The sequence below is a fragment of the Dendrobates tinctorius genome, unplaced genomic scaffold (assembly GCF_039654945.1).
Source record: "Dendrobates tinctorius isolate UK_male_01 unplaced genomic scaffold, ASM3965494v1 ptg000120l, whole genome shotgun sequence".
Lineage (NCBI taxonomy): Eukaryota > Metazoa > Chordata > Amphibia > Anura > Dendrobatidae > Dendrobates > Dendrobates tinctorius.
The window spans coordinates 39,448,543-39,474,310 of NW_027361788.1; the positions used below are offsets into that span (position 1 = coordinate 39,448,543).

The following is a 25,768-nucleotide window of genomic DNA, read 5'->3' on the forward strand; positions in this document are numbered from 1 at the left end:
CTTGAATGCCTGTATTTCCAATCCCATCTGTACTACAAAAAATCTGTTACAACGGCCAGAGCTTCTTTTCGGCTGTTGTAATTTGATCAATAAAGTAGGAGATGGGAAGGAAATGCTGAGAACAGCTCAGAACCTTTCTGGCTTTTCACAGCTGTAATGTAATGGCTCTACAGCAGAAGGACACTTTATGAACAAAATTATCGGGACACCTCCACATTACACCTACAGGAGTTTTTATGATTTCCCATATTACATCCATTGACATTTGCAGTTACAACAGCTTCCTCTCTTCTGGGGAGGATTTCAACAAGAATATGGAAGTGTCTCTGGGAATTTTTGCCCCTTCATGCAGATAAGCATTTGTGAAATCAGACCGTAATATTGGACGAGAGGTAATCTCCATTCTAGCTCATACTAAATCAAGATGAAGACCTTTTTTCATCATTGTGCTTGGTGATGTAAGGCTGCATGCGGCTGCTTGGCCATTAAGCTACTGGTGGTGGTACAATGTATGTGCTGACGTTAATATCAGAGGAGGTCTGGACTCTGCAGTTATGGGGTCAGCAGAGCGTTGGTGACTTTTCTGCCCTCTGCTCTTCAGCACTCGTAACCCCGCTCTGTAACATTACTTAGTGGCTCAGTTGCTGCCGTTCCTTCCACTTCTCAATAATATCACTAACAGGTGATGGGGGAAGATTTAGGAGGGAAGAAATGTCATGAACGGACTTGTTACCACGGTGTAACCTATTATAGGACCATTATGGAACCTATTATAGGACCTATTATAGGACCACTCTGGTATCACTTATACCATTTGAATGGTATAAGTTTGAACAGAGCAGGTCAGATATGACCTTGGTCAGATGTGACATCATTTGAAGTGACATATTTAAAGTGATACATGAGAAATATACCAGACTGATAAACCATGGTATATTCTCCTTCATGCTGCCATGTCCTGATCCATCTGCTTTCATCCACAGGTATGTCTGCTGAATACTCACTGAACCCCTGAACCCTCATGCATTGTTCACCCTCTGTTTTTAATTGGTATGTCTGCTAAATACTCACTGAACCCTCATGCATTGTTCACCCTCTGTTTTTAAATGGTATGTCTGCACTCTGTTTTTTCCCCTGACTTTAATTCCATGTATCATACTTCAAATTGACTGTATGCATATTGATATACCCATGCTCCTCACACCTTCCATCCTTCCATTTTATCCCACCTCTTTCTTCAACTTTGATGCTAGTCAAATGTCCCATTAACTGCAATCTATTAATTGCCCCCTGCTGTGAACCATCCTCCAGCCTCCTCCTCCCTCCCTCACTCACCTGGCTTCATTTCATGGACATTTGAATGGTATAAGTTTGAACAGAGCAGGTCAGATATGACCTTGGTCAGATGCGACATCATTTAGGCTGAGTTCACACGTGGCGTTTTTTTTCGCGTTTCCGCGGCGGTTTTAACCGCGCGATTTTGCCGCGAAAACGCGAAAAATAAGCATCCCATGCATTCCTATGGGATTCCGCAATGCTGTACTAATGCTGCGGTTTTTACCGAGGCGGAATCGCTTCGCGGTAAAAACCGCAGCATGCTCATTAATTTTGCGGAATCGCGGCGATCCCGCACCCATAGGAATGCATTGTTCCGCTTACTTCCCGCATGTGGCTGTGCACACCATGCGGAAAGTAAGCAGAACATTTGCGGATGGTACCCACGGTCCGGAGGAGAGGAGACTGTCCTCCGGGCTTTGGGTACCATATCCCTGTAAAAAATAGAATTTAAAATAAAAAATATTGTTATTCTCACCTTCCGACGTCCCGCGCTGCCTTCCCGCTTCTCTCCACTCTCTGGTTCCCAGTGATCCTTTTTGAAAATGCCCGCGATGGCGTTCGTTCTCGCGGGATCGCGAAGCCTCGCTGTCATCGCGAATTACCGAGAGACATCGCGATCCTGCGAGAACGAACGTCATCGCGGACATTTTCGCAAAGGATTACTGGGAACGGCTGCGCGGGACGTCGGAAGGTAAGAATAACACCATTTTTTTTTTTGCATTTTATCTTTTACTACTGATGCTGCATAGGCGGCCTCAGTAGTAAAAAGTTGGTCACACTTGTCAAACACTATGTTTGACGAGTGTGACCAACCTGTCAATCAGTTCTCCAAGCGATGCTATAGATCGCTTGGAAAACGCTAGCATTTTGCAAGCTAAATACGCTTGCAAAATGCTAGTTTTTCCGCGGGAAAATCACGGAAATTTAAAATGCGATTTTCCGGCGGAATGGAATTCCGGAATTCTCGCGGTAATTTCCGCGAGAGTTCCGGTACGTGTGAACTTAGCCTTAAAGTGACATATTTAAAGTGTTACATGAGAAATATACCAGAAAGAGTCCAGAAATCGGTCAGACGGTAAGACTAACCACTGCTTTCAGACTTTACTTGCTTTTTTTTTTTTTACTCTGCTCTTTAACCATGCTCACATTTGCCATCACCGTTTTTGCTCCACTAATTTTCACTCTCCTTCGCTATCCCCAAACCCCTGCACCCTCGAACCAAATAACTATCTCCCCCTCTCTCTTACCCCCCACCTCGCTTTATCAGCAGACATACTCCTTAACCTCAGACCTCTCCTACTAAAATACAATACAAGACGATCACTCTCCTTCACCCACCTGCTTTCCCTTTCTCTGCTTCTTCTCACTGCTGGTGACATATCCCCCAATCCTGGCCACCCCTGCCTCATACATCCCACTAATCCCCACCCCTATCTTTCTCACACTAAGACAAAATACCACAATCCCTCACACTTAAAACCTGTGCCACTGACCCCCTCCCTCCCGCACCCACTTTCTGGAGCACTTTGGAATGCTCGCTCCATCTGCAACAAGCTCCACATGATCCACGACCTCTTTACCTCCCGCAAGCTTTCCTTCCTGGCCGTCACTGAGACATGGCTAACACCCCATGACACGGCCTCCCCGGCACTGAGTTATGGTGGCCTCCACTTTACCCACACTCCTCGCCCTGGCAACAGACAAGGTGGAGGAGTGGGTTTCCTCCTTTCTAAAAAATGCTCCTTCAACCCTATCCAACCCCCACCCTCCCTTATCCTCCCTTCTTTCGAGGTTCACTCTGTCCGTATTTACTCTCCCTCTAATCTCCAAATGGCTGTCATATACCGACCACCGGGCTCAGTCACTGCCTTCATCGACCAATTCTCCACCTGGCTCCTCCACTTTCTCTCTGCTGACATCCCCACCATCATCATGGGGGGGCTTCAACATCTCCATTGACACCCCCCAGCCAGCAGCCTCCAAACTCCTGTCACTTACCTCAACCTTTGGACTTACTCAGTGGTCCTCCACAGCCACCCACACAGATGGACATACATTAGACCTCATCTTCACCCGCCTCTATTCCCTATGTAATCTCACAACCTCTCCCTTCCCCCTATCTGACCACCATCTACTCACCTTCTCATCCATTTCCTTCTCACCTGCCCCCCCATGTCCAGCCACTAGCACATCCTCGCAGAAACCTCGCACACCTAGACATCCACAGACTCTCAGACTCTCTTCTACCTCTGTCCTCCATATCTTCACTCCACAACACGGACAGTGCCACTGCTTTCTACAACGCCACCCTCACATCAGCCATAGACTCAGTCGCTCCTCTCATGCATGGCAAAGTGCGACAAACCAATAGGCAAGCCTGGCACAACAACCTCACCAAAAAACTTCGACAAGCATCCAGGGTCGCGGAGCGGCGTTGGAAGAAAACACGCCTGTCAGACGACTTCACTGCTTTCAAACAAGCCACACTTGCCTTTAAATCAGCCCTCACCTCTGCTAAACAGACCTATTTCACAAACCTTGTCTCTTCATTATCCCACAACCCAAAACAACTTTTCAGCACATTCAACTCTCTCCTCCGCCCACCACTGCCATCTCCAACTCCCCTCGTCTCTGCCGAGGACTTTGCCACCTACTTCAAAAACAAGATTGACCTAACAAGGCAAACCTTTACAGTTCCACCACCCCAACCACTCCACAAACCAGACCTCCGCCCTTCCCTAATAACCTCCCTCTCCAACATCACTGAAGGAGAGCTTACTCATCTCCTTTCCAAATCATGCCTCACCACCTGTGCACTTGACCCCATCCCTTCACACCTGCTCCCCAACCTCACTAACATGATCATTCCAGCCCTAGCCCATCTCTTCAACCTATCCCTAACTTCTGGTACCTTCCCCTCTGCCTTCAAACATGCCACCATAACACCCATCTTCAAAAAATCAAACCTTGACCCAACTGCTATGCCCAGTTATCGCCCCATATCACTGCTCCCGTTTGCTTACAAACTCCTTGAACAGCATGTCCATGCTCAACTTTCCTCCCACTTCTCATCTAACTCCCTGCTTGACATCCTGCAATCTGGCTTCCGCCCCCACCACTCCACTGAAACTGCCCTGACCAAAATTACTAATGACTTACATCCAAAGCTAACAGACAGTTCTCCATCCTCCTCTTTCTTGACCTGTCCTCTGCCTTTGACACAGTTGACCACTGCCTACTGCTACAGATTCTTTCTTCCCTTGGCATCAAAGACCTTGCCCTGTCCTGGATTTCCTCATACCTTTCTGACCGCACATTCAGCGTTTCCCACTCCCACACTACCTCCTCATCCCGCCCCCTCTCTGTTGGAGTCCCCCAAGGCTCTGTACTGGGACCCCTACTTTTTTCCATCTATACTCTTGGCCTAGGACAACTCATAAAGTCTCATGGCTTCCAGTACCACCTGTATGCAGATGACACTCAGATCTACCTCTCTGGCCCAGATGTCACCTCTCTGCTGTCCAGAATCCCGGAGTGCCTATCAGCCATATCCTCCTTTTTCACCTCTCGCTTCCTAAAACTCAACGTAGACAAAACTGAACTCATTATCTTTCCTCCATCTCACGCATCTTCCCAACCTGATCTCACTATTATGGTAAACGGCATCACGCTCTCTCCCGCACCTGAAATCCGCTGCCTCGGAGTAACTCTTGACTCTGCCCTGTCCTTCAAACCACACGTCCAATCTCTTGCCACCTCCTGTCGCCTCCAACTCAAAAATATTTCCAGAATCCATCCCTTCCTCAGTCCTCAATCTACTAAAACTCTTGTACATGCCCTCAATATCTCGCCCCTTGAATACTGCAACACTCTCCTCTGTGGCCTCCCTGCTAACTATCTTGCACCACTCCAGTCTGTCCTCAATTCTGCTGCCTGACTAATCCACCTCTCTCCTCGCTACTTCCCTGTCTCCCCCCTCTGCAAATCCTTCAATGGCTCCCAATTCCCCAACGAATCCAGTTCAAACTACTAACACTGACCTACAAAGCCATCCACAACCTTTCCCCTCCCTATATCTCTGAACTAATCTCCCAATATCTTCCCTCACGTAATCTTCGATCCTCCCAAGACCTCCTACTCTCCTCCACTCTTATTCGTTCCTCACACAACCGCCTCCAAGATTTCTCCCGAATATCCCCTATCCTCTGGAATGCCATGCCTCAACACGTTCGATTATCCACCACCCTCGGATCCTTCAAACGGAAACTGAAAACCCATCTTTTCAGGAAAGCTTACAGCCTGCAATGACCATTCTGCCGCTTCACCACCGCCTGAGCTGCCGCCTCATCACCACCAGAGCTGCTGCACCCCCGACCTTCTGTCTCTTCCCCACTAACCTGTAGAATGTAAGTCCGCAAGGACAGGGTCCCCTCCCCTCTGTACCAGTCTGTCATTGTAAATTTGTTTACTGCTAATCTATAACTTTGTATGTAACCCCCCTTTTCATGTACAGCACCATGGAATTAATGGCGCTATATAAATAAATAATAATAATAATCACTGAGCTCTGCACCATCAGCTGGTCTGTCACATGTTAGTAAAGGTAGATGGCATGGTCAGGGGCCGAATGTTATACACCGGGGGCAAGGGGGACAAATTATATACACCAGGGGCGAGGGGGACGGATGTAATACACCGGGGGGCAAGGAGGCCAGATGTTATACACTGGCGGCGAGGGGCTGGATTTTATACACCGGACCGGAGGGGGTTGGGTCCAGATGTTATACACTAGGTTTGAGGGGATGGATGTTATACACCAGGGTCGTGGAGCCATATGTTATGCAGCAGGGGTGAGGGGCTGGATGTTGTACACCGGGAGCAAGGGTGCCAGATGTTATACACTAGAGGTGAGGAGCTGGATGTTATAGACCACGTGCAAGGGGGCCAGATGTCATACACCAGGGGTGAGGAGATGAATGTTATACACCAAGAGCGAGGGAACCAGATGTTATACACCAGGGGTGAGGGGCTGGATGTTATATACCAGGAGCGAGGGTGCAAGATGTCATACACCAGGGTCGTGGAGCCAGATGTTATACACCAAGGGTGAGGGGCTAGATGTTATACACTGTGGTCGAGGGGGCCAAATGTTATACTCTGGGGTCATGGAGTCAGATGCTATACACCAGGGGTGATGGGCTGGATGTTATACACCAGGGGTGAAGGGCTGGATGTTATACACATGGGGCGAGGGGGCCAGATGTTATATACTGGGAGCAAGGGGGCCAGATGTTATACACCAGGGTCGCCAGATGTTATACACCAGGGGTGAGGGGCTCTATGTTATACACTGTGGTCGAGGGGGCCAGATGTTATACACTGGGGTCATGGAGCCAGACATTCTACCCTGCGGTGGTGGAGTCAGATATTATACAGCAGGGTTAAGGGGCTGGATGTTATACACCAGGGGTGAGGGGCTGTATGTTATACACCTGGGGCGAGGGGCTGGATGTTATACACCATGGGAGAGGGGCTGGATGTTATACTCCGCATGCGAGGGGGCCAGATGTCATACACCAAGGGTGAGGGGCTGGATGTTGTACACTGGGGGCGAGGGTGCCAGATGTTATACACTAGAGGTGAGGAGCTGGATGTTATACACCACGTGCGAAAGGGCCAGATGCCATACAACAGGAGTGAGGAGATGAATGTTATACACAGGAAGCGAGGGGGCCAGATGTTATACACCAGGGGTGATGAGTTGGATGTTATACGTTATACAGGGGGGGGGCTAGAGCAAGGGGGCCAGATGCTATACAGCAGGGTCGTAAAGCCAGATGTTATACATCAGGGGTAAGGAGCTGGATGTTATACACTGGAGCGACCGAGGGGTCGGAAGTTATACATCAGGATGGTGGTGGTGAAAGGGCCAGATGAGATGTATACACTGGGGACAATGGGACTGAATGAGAAACCTGAATTCAATGATTAAGATGCGGGTGCTCAAACTTAACACCACAGAGTGTAAGTGAGTGATGTTAATGAATATCTGTGTAATGTGTGATTAATGTTCATGTATGTGTGTGCCTTTTGTATATACGTGTGTACACTGCATGTATGTAAGTATATTTGTGTGAGTGTAAAGCTCTGATCCTAGCGCTACTGTACCCCACCATCGTAGGACAGTCGGCCACAGTGCTTGTTTCCATTCATTTTTACCGCTTGTTGTGTTTCCGAAATTGGTTTGTCTCAGTGTTCTTATTTTGGGAGAAGCCTAGCAAAAATTAGGATGGTTGCTTCCTGAGCTGGATTCCCTCCATTGCTTCCTTTTTGCATTAATTAACATAAAAAGCTTGTATTTGCAGTGAAGGTTTGGCTTCAGTTGGCTGAATGCCTTTAAAAATAGTGCAAAGGGTTAATCCCGAAATCTCCACCCGCCTCCATGAACTGAAGGATCGATAAGTTATTGATTAGTGAGCAAGGGGGAAAGTGGCTGGCACAGGCTATGGGTAATCCATCTGTAATGGACCTGCTTTGTGTGTCAGTATGACCAGGATCTGGCCCTGATGTGGTAAGACACCGAGCAGGCGTCTCTGAGAGTTGGCTGATGCCTGGAATCAGCTGCTCCTGACATTCCTGCAAAGAGCTATGTTTCCACTGGGGGAATCCTCCGAAGCGTCTGCGAGCACAAATTCAGTGGGTGTCTCGTAAATGAGTAAACGGCCGCTTTATATCTGCAGCCATTGCGCTCGTGACTAACGCGGGAGCCGAGGCCGTTGTCTGCTTCTCTTACAAAGTGAGTCGTGTATCGGATCTGATGGTGAACACGATTATTCAAAACCGCGGCCACTTTTATGTCCAATATTCCAGTCAGGTTTGCTCATATCATAAGAAACCCATCACTACATCGTAATATATGCTGAGGTCTAACCACTAAATACCAAAAAATTCAGGAGCTGTTAACTCCAATTTCCCAACAGACAGGAGATGTTTGGAGTGATCCTTGCACTGGAGAACTTGCCGGTAACATGGGAAGGGATACAAACCACTGGTGACTATATGTGGCTGCAGATTTGGTGGGCTTCAATACAAAATCATCAGCAAGACCCGCAACTATCACATGTCTTTAATAGTACTGGTTTTCTCATATGGGCCAAAGAGAAGTTTTGATCTTCCCTAGTCTTCAATGTCCAGATGCAAGTGTAACACATGCACCCTCTATAGTTACTGTATACTCCTGCATGTGTGTGAAGACTTCCAAAAACTGCTCCCTATTCCCCAGCATCCTGGACCCGACATGAGCGAATGCATAATTTGTCATTAAAAGCAAGTCTCCTTAAAGGTGTTGTCCAAAGGGAAAATAAGCTATCACCTATCCTTAGGTGGCTGGGACCTGCACCGATCGACAGAATGGGGAATTTTAATGTCTATTGGATTGGAGCATTAGTGCTCAGTTGCTTTATCATTCATCTCCTTCCTAATGCTGTTCTTGACTTTTGCCAGCACCATTGAGAATAAAAGGATTGGCCGCTCCGTTATGTAATGAGATAAATCAACCTCATTCTGCTGATTGGTGTTGGTCCCAACGGTTGAAAGCCCCACCGATCAGCTACTCATCTGGGGCTATGTAATAACTTGCTTTCTCTGGACAAATCTTTTAATTTTAAGATTTTATGTATGGAAAAAGTGTAGCTGAACTCTCCAAAAACCTAGAGACATGGCAGCCGATCACTTAGGGTTCAGGTGCTGAAACCCCTACCGATCACTAACATGATGGAGCAAAGTGTTCCTCTTCTTATTTGCAGAAGAAAACTCACAAACTTGAGTCCGTGCTCAGTGTTGGGAGACAGCAGCTCTCAGCTGGGGGCTTTTGCCCTTTGTTTCAGTGATGTGAGGGGTCTCTTCACCCAAACCCCCATGGATGAATACATACTCTTCCACAATCAATATCTATCTCACACTTCTGACAAAGTGTATTTCTCAGAATCATAAATCCGTTATCAGAGCTGGGGATGGCTGTATTATTTGGGTATTTTTTTGCCATAGTGTGTAGGAATTATATAGAAGTATTATACCCATGAGTATTAGTTTAATACTATATATTATTTGGGCACCGTATGGCAAGATCATGTGGGCCGTACGTAGAATTGGCACTATATGACGGTATGGAGAAGGAACAATAAGATGAACTTTTGCCAATTTAACCAAATCGAAATACCGACAAAAATATCTAATGACATTATAATAGAGCAGGAAAATGCTAATACAAGGAGTACACACATCGACTGGTTAAATATACCACAAAATTCAATTTTATTTAATACAAAGTAGAGAAAAATTGAATCCTAGTAATAGTTTTCCTGTAATATTATGCAGTTAGTCAAATCCTCGCTGTAATTATACTGGTATTAATCTAGGTTCCCAGCATGCGGATTCTGCAGCGCTGAACAGAGATATAGATTACAAGGGATTAAATTGTGATATGGATTGATTAGAATTAATGTGCAGAAGTTCTGCGCTACATCCACAATGTTTTGTTCCAAGTTGCATGATGTTGAAATAATTGCAGATATTCTTAAAAAAAAAGGGAGGATTGTTCCCAGTGTCTTCTACCTGGTCCTGGTGGCTACTCAATATATGGCTGCTGGATGGTGTCTGCCATCATGATAGGAAGAAGAAAAGCGCCAATCCTCCCACAAATCTTCGAAAATTTCCAATGGAGCCACCAATGCAAAGTAAACAGGGCCTAAGGGAAATTCTATAATGACACGTCTATGGCAATATGTCAGAAGATATTATATTACTACTTTGTGATGTCAGTATAAGGGTGTGTGCACACATTGCGGATTCTGCTGCGGAATTTTCTGGCCGGATTTGTCTGAATTCGCAGGTAAATCCACAGGTCAAAAGACCTGCAGTTTATCTGCGGATTTCGTGCGGATTAACCTGCAGTTTTCCCCTGCGGTTTGACACCTGTCATGGAGCAGGTGCCAAACCGCTGCGGAATCCGCACAAAGAAGTGACATTCTGCGGATTTAAATCCGCAGCAAATCCGCGTGGAAAACTCCGCACCATGGGCACTGCGGTTTTCAATTTACATAGACTAAAAGGGTATTGTACAACGCAGCAGAAACTGCTGCGGATCCGCAGGGCCAATTTCGCTGCGGATCCACAGCAGAATCCGCAACGTGTGCACACACCCTTAGGCTCTGACAACTGCGCAGGAGCAGGCTACCGGCTCTGAAGACGCAGGAAGCAATTTGGCTTCTTAGACAAAGGTCTTTTATGGGCAAGGACCTCCTAAGCATTTAGGTGTCACGTAAAACTACAGTAAATAATGATATATTTCCTTTTTTTTGACAATTGATTTTTACATTTTTGATTGTAGAATTTTCTTATTCTGTTATCTGTACATGATTATGAAGTTGGCCATCTTGCCTGAGCAGCAGTTTTGCATAATACTTTACAGCATTCAAAAGAGCCATTGCAAACTGAAAAACGGAGATGACTCATTGACCTTTATGGGAGAGTGTTATGGGCATGCTCTGTGACCTGCGCAGAGGTCACTGTGCAGGGAGATGGAGAAAGTGAGCTGTGATATTGCCTTTTGTGAATGGTGGAACCCGTGTTATCTATTATATATACAGCTCTCGCAAAAATTAAGAGACCACTTTCAAATGTTCAGTTTGTCTGATTTTTCTCTTTATAGGTTTATTTTTGAGTAAAATGTAAATTGTTCTTTTAGTCTATAAACTTCTGACATGTGTCTGAATTTCCAAGCAATAAATTTTATATTATTTTTCTGACAAAGAAAAATGGTCAAAATGTAAAAAAAAAAAGTGCTTTCAGACCTCAAATAATGCAAAGAAAACAAGTTCATAATCATTTGGAAACAACAATATTAATGTTTAAACTCAGGAAGAGTTCAGAAATCAATATTTTGTGGAATAACCATGATTTTTAATTACAGCTTTCATGCGTCTTGGCATGCTTTCCACCAGTCTTTCAAACTGCTTCTGGCGCCAAAAAATAAGCAGTTCTTCTTTGTTTGATGGCTTGTGACTATCCATCATCCTCTTGATTACAGTCCAGAGGTTTTTAATGGGGTTCAGGTCTGGAGAATGGGCTGCCCATGACAGGGATTTGATGCTGTCATGATCCCAGTGCAGGTTTTTGAGCTGCACGTCAGGGGTTAATGTCTGGAGCTCAGTGCAGGTTTTGACCTGCACACATGGGGTTAATAATGGTGGCCTCTTTCTGGTTCTGGGAGAGATTCTTAAACCCCTGGGAAGCTTCAATCCCTGCCAGTTATACTTTTGCCTTGGGCCTAGTGTGCTGACCCCTGTGTGCCTGTGCCTGTTTGTTGTTATAGCTTGTTTATATGGTTCTGACCCGGTTGTTTCCCGTTGTGAGTTTGCTTGTTGATTCTGTACTGCGTTATTATCTCTGTGTATGATTCATTGCCTGTGACCTGACTACTTTCTGCTCGCCCCTCTTGTACCTTGCAGCTATCTCTGTGTGTGACTCATTGGCTACGTCCTGACTATTCTCCCTGTCTATGCCCCTTGGTAACTTTGTCTCGCAGTTACCCTGCTAGGAGTTCTCTTACTGCTCCTAGCTCCCTGGAGTTTAGGCCACGCCCCCAGCAGTCACGTGCTTCAGGTCCTGCGGCTCTGAGGTACACATCTACTTGGCTGCTGCCTGCTCCACAGGTATCGTTGAGCACAGTTCGCTTTACTCAGGACACGCGCACTGGCTCAGTGAGCAAGTTGAGTGCGGTGTTCCTGACAGATGCAATAACATAGTAACATAGTTATGAAGGCTGAAGGAAGACCTTATGTCCATCTAGTTCAGCCTATTTTTAGTGCAGCTGTTCTGCTTTGGTGATCCTGGGGAAGGCAAAAAACCCACAGAGTAGAAGCCAATTTTCTCCATAGGGAAAAAAATTCCTTCCCCTAAGCTGGGTCAATCAGCTACCTATAATATTCTGTTATTCGTAACCTTCTATACTGTTACTCACAAGAAAAGCATCCATTCCTTTCTTAAATTCATTCAGTGAGTTGGCCATCACCACTTCCTCAGGAAGAGAATTCCAGAGCCTCACTGCTCTTACTGTGAAGAACCCTCTTCTATGCTGGTGCAGAAATTGTCTTTCCTCCAAACGAAGAGAATGCCCCCTTGTTCTTGTCACAGTCCTTGGTACAAACAGTTCATTGGAGAGATCTCTGTATTGCCCTCTGATATACTTGTACATATATATTAGGTCTCCCCTAAGTCTTCTCTTTTCTAGAGTAAATAGACCTAATTTTGATAACCTTTCTGGGTATTGTAGTGATCCAACTCCATTTATCATTTTAGTAGCCCGCCTTTGAACCCTTTCAAGTTCAGTAATGTCTTTCTTGAGCACCGGCGTCCAAAATTGTACACAATACTCCAAGTGTGGTCTGACGAGTGATTTGTACAGAGGGAGAATTATGTTTTCATCTCGTGTCCCCAGACCTCTTCTAATGCATCCCATGACCCTATTTGCTTTGGTGGCAGCTGCCTGACACTGGGCACTCCAATTTAGCTTCTTATTGACTAAGATGCCTAAGTCTTTTTCCATGTCTGATTTCCCCAGCAGTTTCCCATTTAGTAAGTAATTGTAGCATGTTTCTCCTTCCCATGTGCATAACCTTACACTTATCTGTGTTAAACCTCATTTGCCATTTTTCAGCCCAATTCTCCAATTTACTCAAATCTGTCTGTAGTTGCAAACTGTCCTCCTTTGTGTTAACTACCTTACATAGTTTTGTATTATCTGCAAATACTGATATTTTACAGTGTAAGCCATCCACTAGATCATTAATATATTAAATAGTAGGGGGCCCAATACAGAACCCTGTGGTACCCCACTAGTAACCCTGGCCCAATCTGAGTATGCACCATTAGAAAACAAAGAGTGGTTATTATCACTAAGCCAGCTACCTACCCATCTACACACATTTTCCCCTAGCCCAAGCTTTCTCATCTTACTTACCAATCTTATGTGGGACAGTGTCAAATGATTTAGAGAAGTTGAGATAAATGACATCCAATGATTCTCCTTGGTCCATTTGAGAGCTTACATCCTTATAGAAGCTGATCAGGTTAGTTTGACAGGAGCGATCCTTCATAAATCCATGTTGATATGGAGTTAAACATTTATTAACATTGAGATATTCCATAATGGTTAGAAACCCTTCAAAAATTTTACCCACAACAGATGTTAAGCTTACTGGCCTATAGTTTCCAGGTTCCCTTTTACACCCCTTTTTGAATATTGGTACCACATTTGCTTGCCGCCAATCAAAAGGAACAGACCCTGTTTCTATAGTCTTTAAATATAAGGAATAGAAGCCTGTCTATCACATTACTTAACTCCCTTAATACCCGAGGGTGAATACCATCAGGGCCTGGTGATTTGTCAATTTTAATCTTACTAAGGCGGTTCTGCACTTCTTCCTGGGTTAGGCAGGGAATACTTAATGGGGAGTTTACATTATCACTCTGCATTTCCCCTGGCAAATCCTTTTCCTGTGTGAAAACTGTTGAGAAAAAAGTATTTAAAACATTTGCTTTTTCCCACATCGCTCTCTATGACTTCACCCTCATAGTTCTTTAAAGGGCCGACACCATCAATTTTAATCATTTTACTGTTTAAATGATTAAAGAATAGTTTGGGGTTTGTTTTACTTTCCTTAGCAATGAGTCTCTCAGTTTCCACTTTTGCTAAATGTATTTGTTTTTTTTACACATTTTATTTTTTCCTCTATAACTTTTTAATGCTTCTTCATTGCCTTCTTGTTTTAGCTTCCTAAATGCCTTGTTCTTGTTCTTTATTGAACCTTTTTACTCCTTATTTAGCCACATTGGTGTTCTCCTGTTCCTAGCCCTTTTATTTCTGTACGGTATGGCTAGCTCGCAGTGGGTGTGTAAAACTGATTTAAATATTTTCCATTTATTTTCTGTGCTCCTATTTTTGAGAGCATTGACCCAATCAATTCGGCGAAGGTCCTCTCTAAGCTGATCAAACTTTGCTTTCCTGAAATTAAGCGTTTTTGTAACCCCCTTCCAGGGCACCTTACTGAAGGACAAGTGGAATTGTATTATATTGTGATCACTGTTCCCTAGGTGCCCATTGACTCGTACTTCTGTTATTCTATCTGGCCTGTGGCTTAAAATTAAGTCCAGAAGGGCTGTCCCTCTAGTTGGGCCCTGCACAAGTTGTGACAGATAATTATCCTTGGTCACTGACAGAAATTGGTTCCCTTTCTGAGATACGCAGGTTTCAGTTTCCCAGTCTATGTCGGGGTAGTTGAAGTCGCCCATAATAATCACCTCATTGTAATTTGCTGCTTTGTCTATCTGTTTCAATGATACATTTTCAGTGGTTTCTGTTATATTTGGTGGCTTATAACAAACCCCTATGAGGATTTTATTACTTTTCCCTCCTTGTATCTCCACCCATAGAGACTCCACCTCTTAATTTCCCTCTTGTATATCTTCTCTTAGTGTGGGCTTTAAAGTGGACTTTATATATAGACAGACTCCACCCCCTTTCCTTTTTTTACGATCCCTCCTAAACAAATCATATCCTTGCAAGTTAGCAGCCCAGTCATAGCTGTCGTCTAACCATGTCTCAGTTATTCCTACTATTTCGTATTTTTCCTCATACATTACCAACTCCAGATCTTCAATCTTATTGGTCAGGCTTCTTGCGTTGGTCAGCATGCAGGAAAGAAGCTTCCTTCTGAGTACCCTGTCTTGGGTCCTCTTTACCACATCTGGTATCCTTGATTAGTTTGTCCTTCTGCTGCATGTTCTTGTCTGCTGCTTTTCCTCCCACCCCCTCTTCTTCAAGTTTAAAGCCCTCCTGATGAGTGTGGCAAGTCTTCTGGCGAATGTGTGTTTCCCAGGTTTTGTGAGGTGTATCCCATCTCTTGCGAGAAGTCCATCGTAGAGGTAATTCACGCCATGGTCCAAGAATCCAAATCCTTGCTGCCTGCACCACCGTCATAGCCAGTTGTTCACCTCTAGTATCCTATTCTATCTTCTGATGCCATGACCATCGACTGGGTGGATTGATGAGAAAACAACCTGCACGTTCCGTTCCTTTATTTTCTTCCCCAGAATTTCAATGGTCTCTTAATTTTTGCCAGAGCTATATGTTAGCTTTCATTGTTATCCTGCCTATGATGATAATTAGATGACCGCTGAGAAGTGATCTCTACAGAACAGGAGGTGTAAGACTACTATGACACTCACTGTAAAAACTACTAGGTTTCTGGACTGGTCATCTAGAGATTGACATGAAAAACTGAAATAAAAAATGATCAAAAATGTATGAAAATTATGTTATTAATACATTCCCTTTAAGAAATTAAGTATTGTCTCATAATGACAGCAGCTGTGGGCCCACCATAAACCCATTGCTGGACCCTTATGTGGTGCCTCATAGTCCCAGCATCTGAGGGTCCACCATAAACCCATGGCTGGACCCTTACGTTGTCTGTTAGGCAGGTTACTAAAAATCAGCTGCTGTATGATAGCTGCTGTATGATAGCTGCTGTATGCTATGTGATCATGGAGGAGGAGAGCCGAGAGATGGCTGCTCTGGCATGAGGCTCCTGAGTTTTTTAGTTTTTTACCCCGTTTAATTGTTAATTCTCCCTTTGGTTCACTCACCATTGCGTAGCTACAGGATTCGGCAGAGCTGGGAGTAGTGTGGAGACTGCGATCAGCTGGGACCGGTGTCTTTCTGTCCTCGTGGAGCTCCGTGCCTGGATTCAGCTGGGAGAGAGTGAAGCTGCTGGCTGCCTGCCTTGTACCCATTTCCAGCATGCAGATGATCCCAGGATAGGAAACCTGGTGGAGTGTGCGGTGCTGGAGTTGTTCTGGAGATCTTGTGGTCCACATGGAGCTGTAGGGCTACAGGATTCGGCAGAGCTGGGAGTAGTGTGGAGACTGCGACCAGCTGGGACCGGTGTCTTTCTTTCCTCGTGGAGCTCCGTGCCTGGTTTCAGCTGGGAGAGAGTGAAGCTGCTGGCTACCTGCCTTGTACCCATTTCCAGAATGCAGATGATCCCGGGATAGGAAAGCTGGTGGAGTGTGCGGTGCTGGAGATGTTCTGGAGATCTTGTGATCCAGGTGGAGCTGAAAGGGTGAGCTGGGCAGGTTTGGACTGACTGTTGGCGTGTCCCCTGATGTCCCTGTCTTGTTGCACCCATGCCCTCCCCCCCAGCAGTGCTGGGAGCACCCTTTATGGAAAGTTGTACATTTAACTCTGCTAAGCTGTGACTGTTCAGTCTTTATAGCTACAAGCTGAGTGTAGTCATGGCCACTGCACTCTGTAAACCTACTCTTATGATTTCAAGGGACGATTTATTATTCTGGAATCATCCGCAATTTCTCATGGACTCCCCTTCTTGGAGCATGATTGCTAATTCAACAATTGAGTACATAAAATCCATTACTTCTGTGAAACCTGTGGAGGTGTACTGCAAGAGAGGTAGGAGAGGAGGCGTCCTGGCACGCCTTCGGAGGAGAGGGTTCAGAACAGCTCTTCCTTCACTCCACTTGGCTAATGTCCGTTCCTTATCTAACAAAATGGAGGAACTGAACTTACTTTGTAACATGAGATCTGATATGGCCAATTCAGCTGCTCTTTGTTTTACTGAGACCTGGTTGAATGACACCATCCCTGATTGTAGTCTGGATCTACCTGGTTTTGTTATCTACAGAGCTGACCGTGATTGTGTAGCTTCAGGTAAACAAAGGGGGGGTGGGGTATGTCTCTACATCAACACTAGCTGGTGCTGTGATGTTAACATACTGGGAAAAGGTTGCTCTCCAGATCTAGAGTACCTTGCACTCAATTGTAGACCATTTTACGCTCCAAGAGAGTTTTCATCTATGGTTCTGGTTGCAGTATATATTCCCCCTCAAGCATCTGTTAAAGCTGCTATTGGTGAATTAGCTTGCAAAATATCAGAATGGGAGAAAGGATCTCCTGAAGCATTTGTGATCGTAATGGGGGACTTTAACAAAGGAAAACTCAACCTGGATCTCCCCAAATTTACTCAACATATAAACTGCTTCACGAGAGAGAACAATACGCTTGATCACTGCTATACTGTCTTAAAAGGGGCCTACAGGGCAGTGAGGAGAGCAGCAGTGGGCTTTTCAGATCATTGTCTAATTCATTTAATTCCAGCATACAGGCAAAGGTTGAAAACATCCAAACCTACAGTTTATACAAAGAAGACATGGTCTGAGGAGGCAAAATTGCAACTGCAAGCATGCTTTGAATGCACGGACTGGGAGGTATTCGAGGAAACATGCTCGGGTCTGGATGAATGGGTTGATGCAGTGTCCTCATATATCCGTTTTTGTGAAGACACGTTTATTCCATCCAAATCTGTCCACTTTCGGGGAAACAACAAGCCGTGGTTTACAAATAAAGTCAGGTTGATCCGTAAGAGAAAAGAGGAGGCTTATAAAGCAGGTGATATTACTGAATTCAAGAAACTTAGGAACTCGCTATCTAAAGAGATCAAGTTAGCCAAACACGAGTATGCAAAGATTCTGGAGGAAAGGTTCTCATCAAAAGATACTAGATCTGCATGGAGAGGATTAAGAGAGGTCACCAATTATAAAAGCCACCCCACTATAGTGAACCCCAGCAGAAGTCTGGCAGCAGAGTTAAATGAATTCTACTGCAGATTTGAGGCAAGCTCTACACACAGTGGCTATTCATCTCTAAGCTCCTCAGTCTGTTCATATAAAGATCATTCATTGTGCAACACCCAAGTAGTGATCTCCGAGGCAGAGGTGATACGCATCCTGAAGGGACTTAAGGTCAAAAAGGCACCTGGCCCTGATGGTGTATCTCCAATGTGTCTGAAAGTATGTGCTACCCAGCTTGCCCCTATACTGACAAATATATACAATGTGTCACTGAAAGAGTGCGTTGTACCTCAGTGTTGGAAAAATTCCACAATTATCCCTGTCCCCAAGAAAGTGGGATCCTCTGAGTTGAACGACTATAGACCAGTAGCACTCACATCTGTAGCTATGAAAGTCTTCGAAAGAATTATGATGTCCCACCTGATAAAATTCACGCAGAAGCTATGGGACCCGCTTCAGTTTGCCTATAAGGAGAATCGTTCGGCAAACGACATTGTCAATCTGGCACTGAAGTACATTTTGGATCATACAGATGAATGGCACTCATATGTCCGGATTCTTTTCATGGACTTTAGCTCAGGGTTCAATACCATTGATCCGAATTTACTTCATAAGAAAATGGTAGCTCTTGGAGTCCCTCTCAACTTATGCTTGTGGATTTATAACTTCCTGACAGCCAGGATACAGAGTGTAAAAGTTGGACCATTCACTTCGGACACCTTGGTCACAAACATCGGGGCACCTCAGGGGTGTGTTTTGTCCCCGTTACTGTTTTCTCTCTATACGAATGATTGCATCTCTTCAGCAGACTCAGTAAAAATCTTGAAATTTGCCGATGATATGACACTGATTGGTCTCATCAGGGGAAATGCTGAAGACTTGTATCGGAGTGAGGTGGAAAGAATATGTGACTGGTGTAAAGCCAATAATCTTGTACTCAACACTAAAAAAACTGCTGAGATGGTTGTGGATTTTAGGAAAGATCAACATGAGATACTTCCAATCTACATCCATGACGAAGTGGTTCTTAGGGTCACAGAGACCAAATTCCTTGGTGTTATCATCTCTCATGATCTTAAATGGGGGAAAAACGTGGATGCTGTTATAAGAAAAGCACAACAGAGGATGTTCTTCCTGCGTCAGCTGAAAAGATATGGTTTGTCTAAGAATCTGCTGATCTTATTCTTTAATGCTGTCATCAGATCTGTGATTTGTTCCTCTCTGATAGTCTGGTATGGGGGAGCCACTGCGCATGACAAACTCCGCTTACAAAGGACTTTCAGAACAGCAGAGAGAATTATAGGCTCCCCCCTGCCTAAAATCCAGGATCTTTATGATAAGAGTATTCGATCCCACGCATTGAAAATTTCATCCGATCCCTCTCACCCGGGACACTCCTCATTCCAACTACTCCCTTCAGGACGTCGCTTCAGAGTCCCCAAATGCAGCACCAACCGCCATATGAACAGCTTCTATCCACTCTCTGTTCAACAATTAAATCGTCATGTGTAGACTATATACTGTATCTGTCTTGTTAGATGTTACTTGTTGTATCTGTTGTTATATATTATGTTGCCTCTTTGCCACAAAGAATTCCTTGTATATATGTAATATGTACTTGGCGATAATAAATTTGATTTGATTTGATTGATTTGGTATTGTCAGATCATTTAGTGACATCAGGTGTCCATGTGGTGACATCATCTATCCTGGCCCAGAAGCCTAGGCTACCGTCGCTTTATCCTTACCATCCATCTACAAGTTTGATAACTTTGGATAGTTCAAAATGAAGTAGGCCAAATCTATAATTCTCTGCTCAAAAGGGCTGTAAAGTATTAAAGGAAACAATTTTTAGAAACAGTGCCACTCTAGTCCATTGGGTAAGCCTGGGATTGCAGCTAAGCGTGATTAATTTTAATGTGGTCTAGTTGCAATACTGCACACAGTCTATAGAAAAGAGTGGCGCTGTTTGTGAAAAAAAAAAAGAAAGGCAGACCTTCTTTCTAAAATCTTCAACACGTTTAAGACTTTTTTACTTTTCTGCTTAAATGTAGAATAAGATGGCATCTGAACTTGACCAGAGCTCATTTTTTGAGGCCAAATTCAGAAATTGGTATTTCATGGTCCAAGGTTGTACAGTGATGGACGGACTAGTTGCGGGTCCCCTTAGCCGAACCTGACAATTTCATAGGTATATATGAAGCTGTTGAATTCGAGACAGGAGAACAGCGGCCGGTCCATGCATCGCTGCCCACGCACGGACTTCTGAATTTGGCCTTAGAGAACCTCCATAAAAAGGAATCTTGGATGAACATTTAACCAATGTCTGACTCACCAACAGAGCAGATATCCGTGAAGTGATCCTCGCCCTCTTCGGCATGTATGAGGTCGTTTTTACTCTTCTTAATGGTCGCTCTTTTCAGTACTGGAAGGTAGACGAGCAGATATATTATTTATTGGATTGCACTATGTTAGAAAACAATCTTTCTGGTGGAAGCGTGCGCTCGGCAGCCCTTTTAGCTGATGAAGTAACGAGCAGAACTCGCACTGAGCATTTTCTGTCTCTAGGTAGAAAATTAAAAGTGACTTGTGAAATTAAAACACCTCATATGATGAGAACGTGTTGACTAGTACAGGCTGACTGACAGCTCTGGCTGCCGCTAGATACTCACAGGATACAAAGGTAGTCATAGCATGTGATACTGAGCAATAATTTAAAAGGGGGTTTGTAGAAAAAACAAGTAACTTTGCAATTAATTCTTATTAAAAATTCTATTTTCAAAAACTGAGGGATTTTTAATTCCGTTGTATACTAGGTTGCCTTGGATACCAGCCACCTTTGCAGTCTCAGTGGTGGACAGTTTACAAGTCAAGGAGCCCCACCTTTGTAAGCTCTCAAGCTAGCCATTGTTCTTGCGATGTTGCAATGGAAAAACTGCCTTTTGTAGCAGCATGGAAGAGAGTATAATTTGGGCCACCGGTTCAAACTGTCAATGATCATGAGCGCCCCGCCACCGCAGGAAGTCGGAAGGCAGGGGAACAGTGCACTCCTGAAGGAAGAACATGAGACTACCCCTTTAATATGCTAACGTGCATTCCCGGTTATTGATATGGGCAATGGTTATCAGTTACATTGGCCAATTATCTTTCAGCTGTGGGTCTCACCATGGGGACCATTATTGATCAGACCCATAGACATTGAATGAAGCGTTAGTATGTTTGGGTGATCACCGCTCTATTCAAGAGAGAGGATGGGATCCTAATTGTTATGCTTTCTGGTGACCCCAAGTGATACACTTACTATGTGTATAGGTGATACCATTTTTCACTGGCCCACCCATTTAAAGCTGGGGTCACCCTTGCATGTGCAATGCGAGAAACTTGCACATTAATACCTGGCACTGCCGCTGGCGGTTCAGACCGGAGCCTTCAGCTGCATAGAAAGACATGCAGCCGCACACTCCGGTCCCGAGTGCCGGCGGCAGTGCCAGGTATTGATACGAGAGACTCGCGCAAGTTTCTAGCATTGCACACGCAAGTGTGACCCCGGCCTAAGTGCGATGTCTTACCTGGTTCTAAAAATGTCTACTATACTGTGTGCATACGATATAGGTTTTCTTCAAAGAATGTATAAGATTTACTCACCATCTAAAGGAGACTTTTCTTCGGCATTTTTGTCTTCTTCTGCGAGCATGACTTCCTCTGTGGAGCAAATGTACGACAGAATAAAACCTTTTAGTCCCAATAAACAATTCACAGAACCATTTTTTTCAATCAAAGCTATTCTGCAACATCAATAATATCAATACAACAAAGATCATTGAGATAGTTTACCAAACCTGAAGTTTAAAGCATGGGGGACAGAGCAAAAGTCTTTAGCCTTTGATGAGACAGGAGGTGGATTTCAGGCTGCCTTTGATTTCATTGGATCATAATTGTGCACTAGGGTAGGAGATAATCAGTGATGTGTGTGAAGGGGGCTGGCTGAGTGTTCAGATTAATAGTTAAGCCAGCCCCCTCCTCTGTCACAGATGATGTATAGACAGAAAAGAGGGCTGGCTGCTCATATTAATAGCTTAGCCTGTGCCATCCTCTGTCACAGATGATGTGTAGACAGATAATGGGGCTGGCTGTCCATATCAATAGCTTGGCCAGCCCCCTCCTCTTTCACAGATATTATAAAAACAGAATAGGGGGCTGACTTGGCTAAATAAATTATCAGACAGCAAGGCCGTTATTCACTGATCTATTCATGTACCAACAAAAAACACTTTTCCGTGTCAGACACAAGCTGATGGGAGCCCTTCTAAAGCAGGGCCTGCTGGTGAAAATTGGGCACCTTTATACAGCAGGAGCACTTTGTTTCCAGCATATGCTGTGGTCCACACCGATGATCCTATTGTGCTTACAGAAGTGTACCTCACCTGCTTTGAATATCCACTCCAGATAGCCGTTCAGCTCACGCTCAATTTGCTGCTGCCGTCTCAACTTGAGAAACGCCCGACGATTCTCCACCCTCTCACGTTCCTTAGCAAATTCCCTGCAAGACGGTAAAAAATTCCAATATCCTTGTAAAGTAAAGCTGACGAATGGTGTGAGGATCTCATCCGAGGCACCAACAAGCTGTGCCAACTATTTTTAGTCCTTCTAATGTGAGAAATTTCATAGAAAGTGTTTAATTGACAATGGTCTGGTGAAATGTAAGATGCAGACAAAGCGCCCTGGGGGAAGGTATCATCCTATAGCTGATAACTGGGGTCTCTGTGGGATTTTTATCATCATGATGGCACCAAAACAGTAAAATAATCCCAGAGGACTAACAAAATAATGAGTTTTATGTATTTCTGTCTATGAAGGGCAACTATAATAAAATAGGAAAAGATTAGCTTCACACGTCTAAGTCTGGTTACAATATTAATAAGTATCAAGCTTTTTGCACTAAAAATAATTGTCATATAAAACTACTCAAATCCCAATCACTGGATCTAAATATTGGTGCATGATGCAACTCTCTGGTAAAGCAACCTAATGGCATTTATCCAACCCTATTAGCCATCATGGTTCTCACCATTTGAGCTTGTTCAAAAATCAGAGAAACAATGTCGAACTGTGTCTGGTGGATTAGTGTGACATCATTATGCACCACAATGATCACTCTGACACCCCACATTCATTCTGACTATGAGGATTCTGATGGTATCATGCTAGGAGAACTCCAGAATCAAAGATTCCTACTCCGATGTGGAAACCTATAAGTTCAATCCTACTTCACTTGTCCATTCGTTACTACATGGGTCAGAGGGACAACGTGATGGACCTAAGTGAATAATCCTATCAACACATTAGAGAATGAGACCTTATCTACCGTTGTACTGAACAGATAGTCCCCGAAAAGGTAGACAACATGATGGACTGCAGTGATCCTGTCAATATATTGGTGAATAATTCGTCATCAGCCATTGTACTGAACATGAGTATTTTGGTGATATTATCCCAAGAAACCCTCAAAAGTAAAGTTTCGTACTCTGATGTGGATACCCACTAGTCATTCCTACTATACTTGTCAATTCATTACTACATGAACCAGAGGGACAACATAATGGACCTAAGTGAGTAATCCTGCCAAAACATTAGTGATTGAGTCTTTATCTACCATTGCACTGAAGATATAGACCCAGAAAAGGGGAACAAAATGATAAACAACAATGATCTTGTCAATATATTGGTTAATGAGTCTTCATCAGCCATTGTCCTGAGGATGAGTATTTTGCTGATATCATCCCAAGAAACCCTCAGAATTAAAGTTTCCTACTTCGATGTGCCACTGTCACGTGTGTGTCAGATGCAACAGACAGTCACTCTGCATCTGGCTACAGAAGGTCTCTGTGTTTGTCATTCCTAATCCTCCTGACTTTTGGACCCAGTGGCAACCTCCCTCCGGTTCTAATTGATACACCTGGACCTGGGTGTTTATAGACTCTCAGTCTGCTTCAGAGAGCCGCCGGCCACATTCACATTTTCTCTTGTGAAGGCTTGGAGCAATAGCAGTTGGCTTACCTCCTCTCTGGTGTTCTTGGAAGACGTTTGGTGTTACCTCTCTGGAGTCTGCTCACACTAAGTTTCTTCCCCCTTGTTTGTCTCCCTTCTTGTCTTTAGTGTTCAGTGGGGACTGACCAGTGCTCATCCCCCCCTTCCTAATTCAGGGTCTAGCTTTAGGGATATACAGGGCTTAGGTTTCCTGCTTGGCGATTGGTGTGGAACCAATGTAGGGATGGTAGGGTAGGTCGGGTGCTATTAGATCTGCCTAGGTGTCTCCACTCTCCCTAGCGTTTGGGCTTCCTTCCCCTCATCCCCTCGTGTTGCACTTAGTCATCCCACACTGTGCGTGACAGCCATCTATTGGAAGTAGACAATTTGCATATTTAATTTCCCAGAGGAGCATGCCAAGTGTTTAAGTCTCCTCATATTGGCATGCCAGACCTGGCATGTCACTCTCCATAAAGAGAAAACTTACCCCTTAGATCCTACTCCGATGTGGAAACCTATGAGTTTACTTCTACAACAACTGTCCATTTGTTCCAACATGAACCACAAAAAGGGGGACAACATGATGGACTATAACGATCCTATCAACACAGTGGTCAATGAGTAGTCTTTGGCCTTTGAACTGATGATGAGGATTTTGATAGCCTTATCCCAGGAGACATTTAGTCAAGTTCTGCTACACTCTTCTCCTTTTTTGGTCCACGTTGGACTGAATGGACAATATGACGGACCTAAGTGACCCTGTGAATACATTGGTGAATGAGTTGTCTTCAGCCATTGTACTGAGCATGAGGACTAGGATGGTATCATATCAGGAGACCCTCAGAATTATATTTTCATGCTTCGATGCAGAAAAGTATCCTATTCTTATTCCTGCTATATTTTTCCATTTGCTCCTATGTAAGCCCCATTTGGTAGTTTGCTCAAACCCTTATCCAGGCTGCTATGGTCCAGGAATTTCCATGCGTTGCCTTTGGTAGGTCATACGGTCTTACCCCAAATTTTAGTAGTTGTGAATTACATCTATATACTTGACTTCATTCTCAGTAGGTGTTAAGACTTTTTTGGAACGTACAGACACAAACCGGTGAGAATAAGGTTGGTGAAGGGATTTTTTAATGGAGGATAGCATTACTATAACTGGTGTGTGGTGGTCTTAGGTGTCTGTTGCATTGGGGTCTGGCTTTGCTTATGGAGGAGAGAGTTAAACAAGAACCCACCTTTCTACGAGTCTTCTGTAAGAGATATGAGGGTTAATAGTTGATGCATTATATACATTGTATGGTGTAGAACAAAGTATTTGTTCTAAGAGACAGTGATTCACCTAAGATATTTTACATAAAGGTCAATAAGAAGACATATTTGCTTTAATATACCACGCAGTCAAAAGAGAATGATTCCCAGGAATGGAGAGAAATGAAAGCGAGGATAAAAATAGGGAAGGTAACCGTGGAGTGAGATAGAGATAAAAGGATAACAACCCTTGGACGTATGTCATGTTCTGCTTTCTTTGATGAATAATTTAGTCGGGGAGCTCAGGCAGCTGGAGAAATCCTGTGCTTTTCTGTTTACCCCCTGTAGAGCTCACTGATAGGTCATTCCTAGACTTGCGGGAAAACAAGTCTCACTGGTGGGGGGCATCTAAAGCCCCCCTTACACACTGCGATATCGCTAGCAA

At 44.3% G+C, this 25,768-nt stretch overlaps 1 protein-coding gene across 1 annotated transcript in view; it reads right to left on the bottom strand.

Moving 5' to 3' along the window:
• Positions 1-25,768, bottom strand: part of CACNA1B (calcium voltage-gated channel subunit alpha1 B) — a 443,201-nt gene that overhangs the window by 209,056 nt on the left and 208,377 nt on the right. Inside the window, exons 8-10 of the mRNA XM_073541186.1 lie at positions 22,470-22,585; positions 21,691-21,747; positions 20,381-20,470 (exon numbers count right to left, since the gene is read on the bottom strand). Coding sequence (XP_073397287.1) covers positions 20,381-20,470; positions 21,691-21,747; positions 22,470-22,585 — 263 coding nt within the window. The remainder of the gene's footprint in view (positions 1-20,380; positions 20,471-21,690; positions 21,748-22,469; positions 22,586-25,768) is intronic.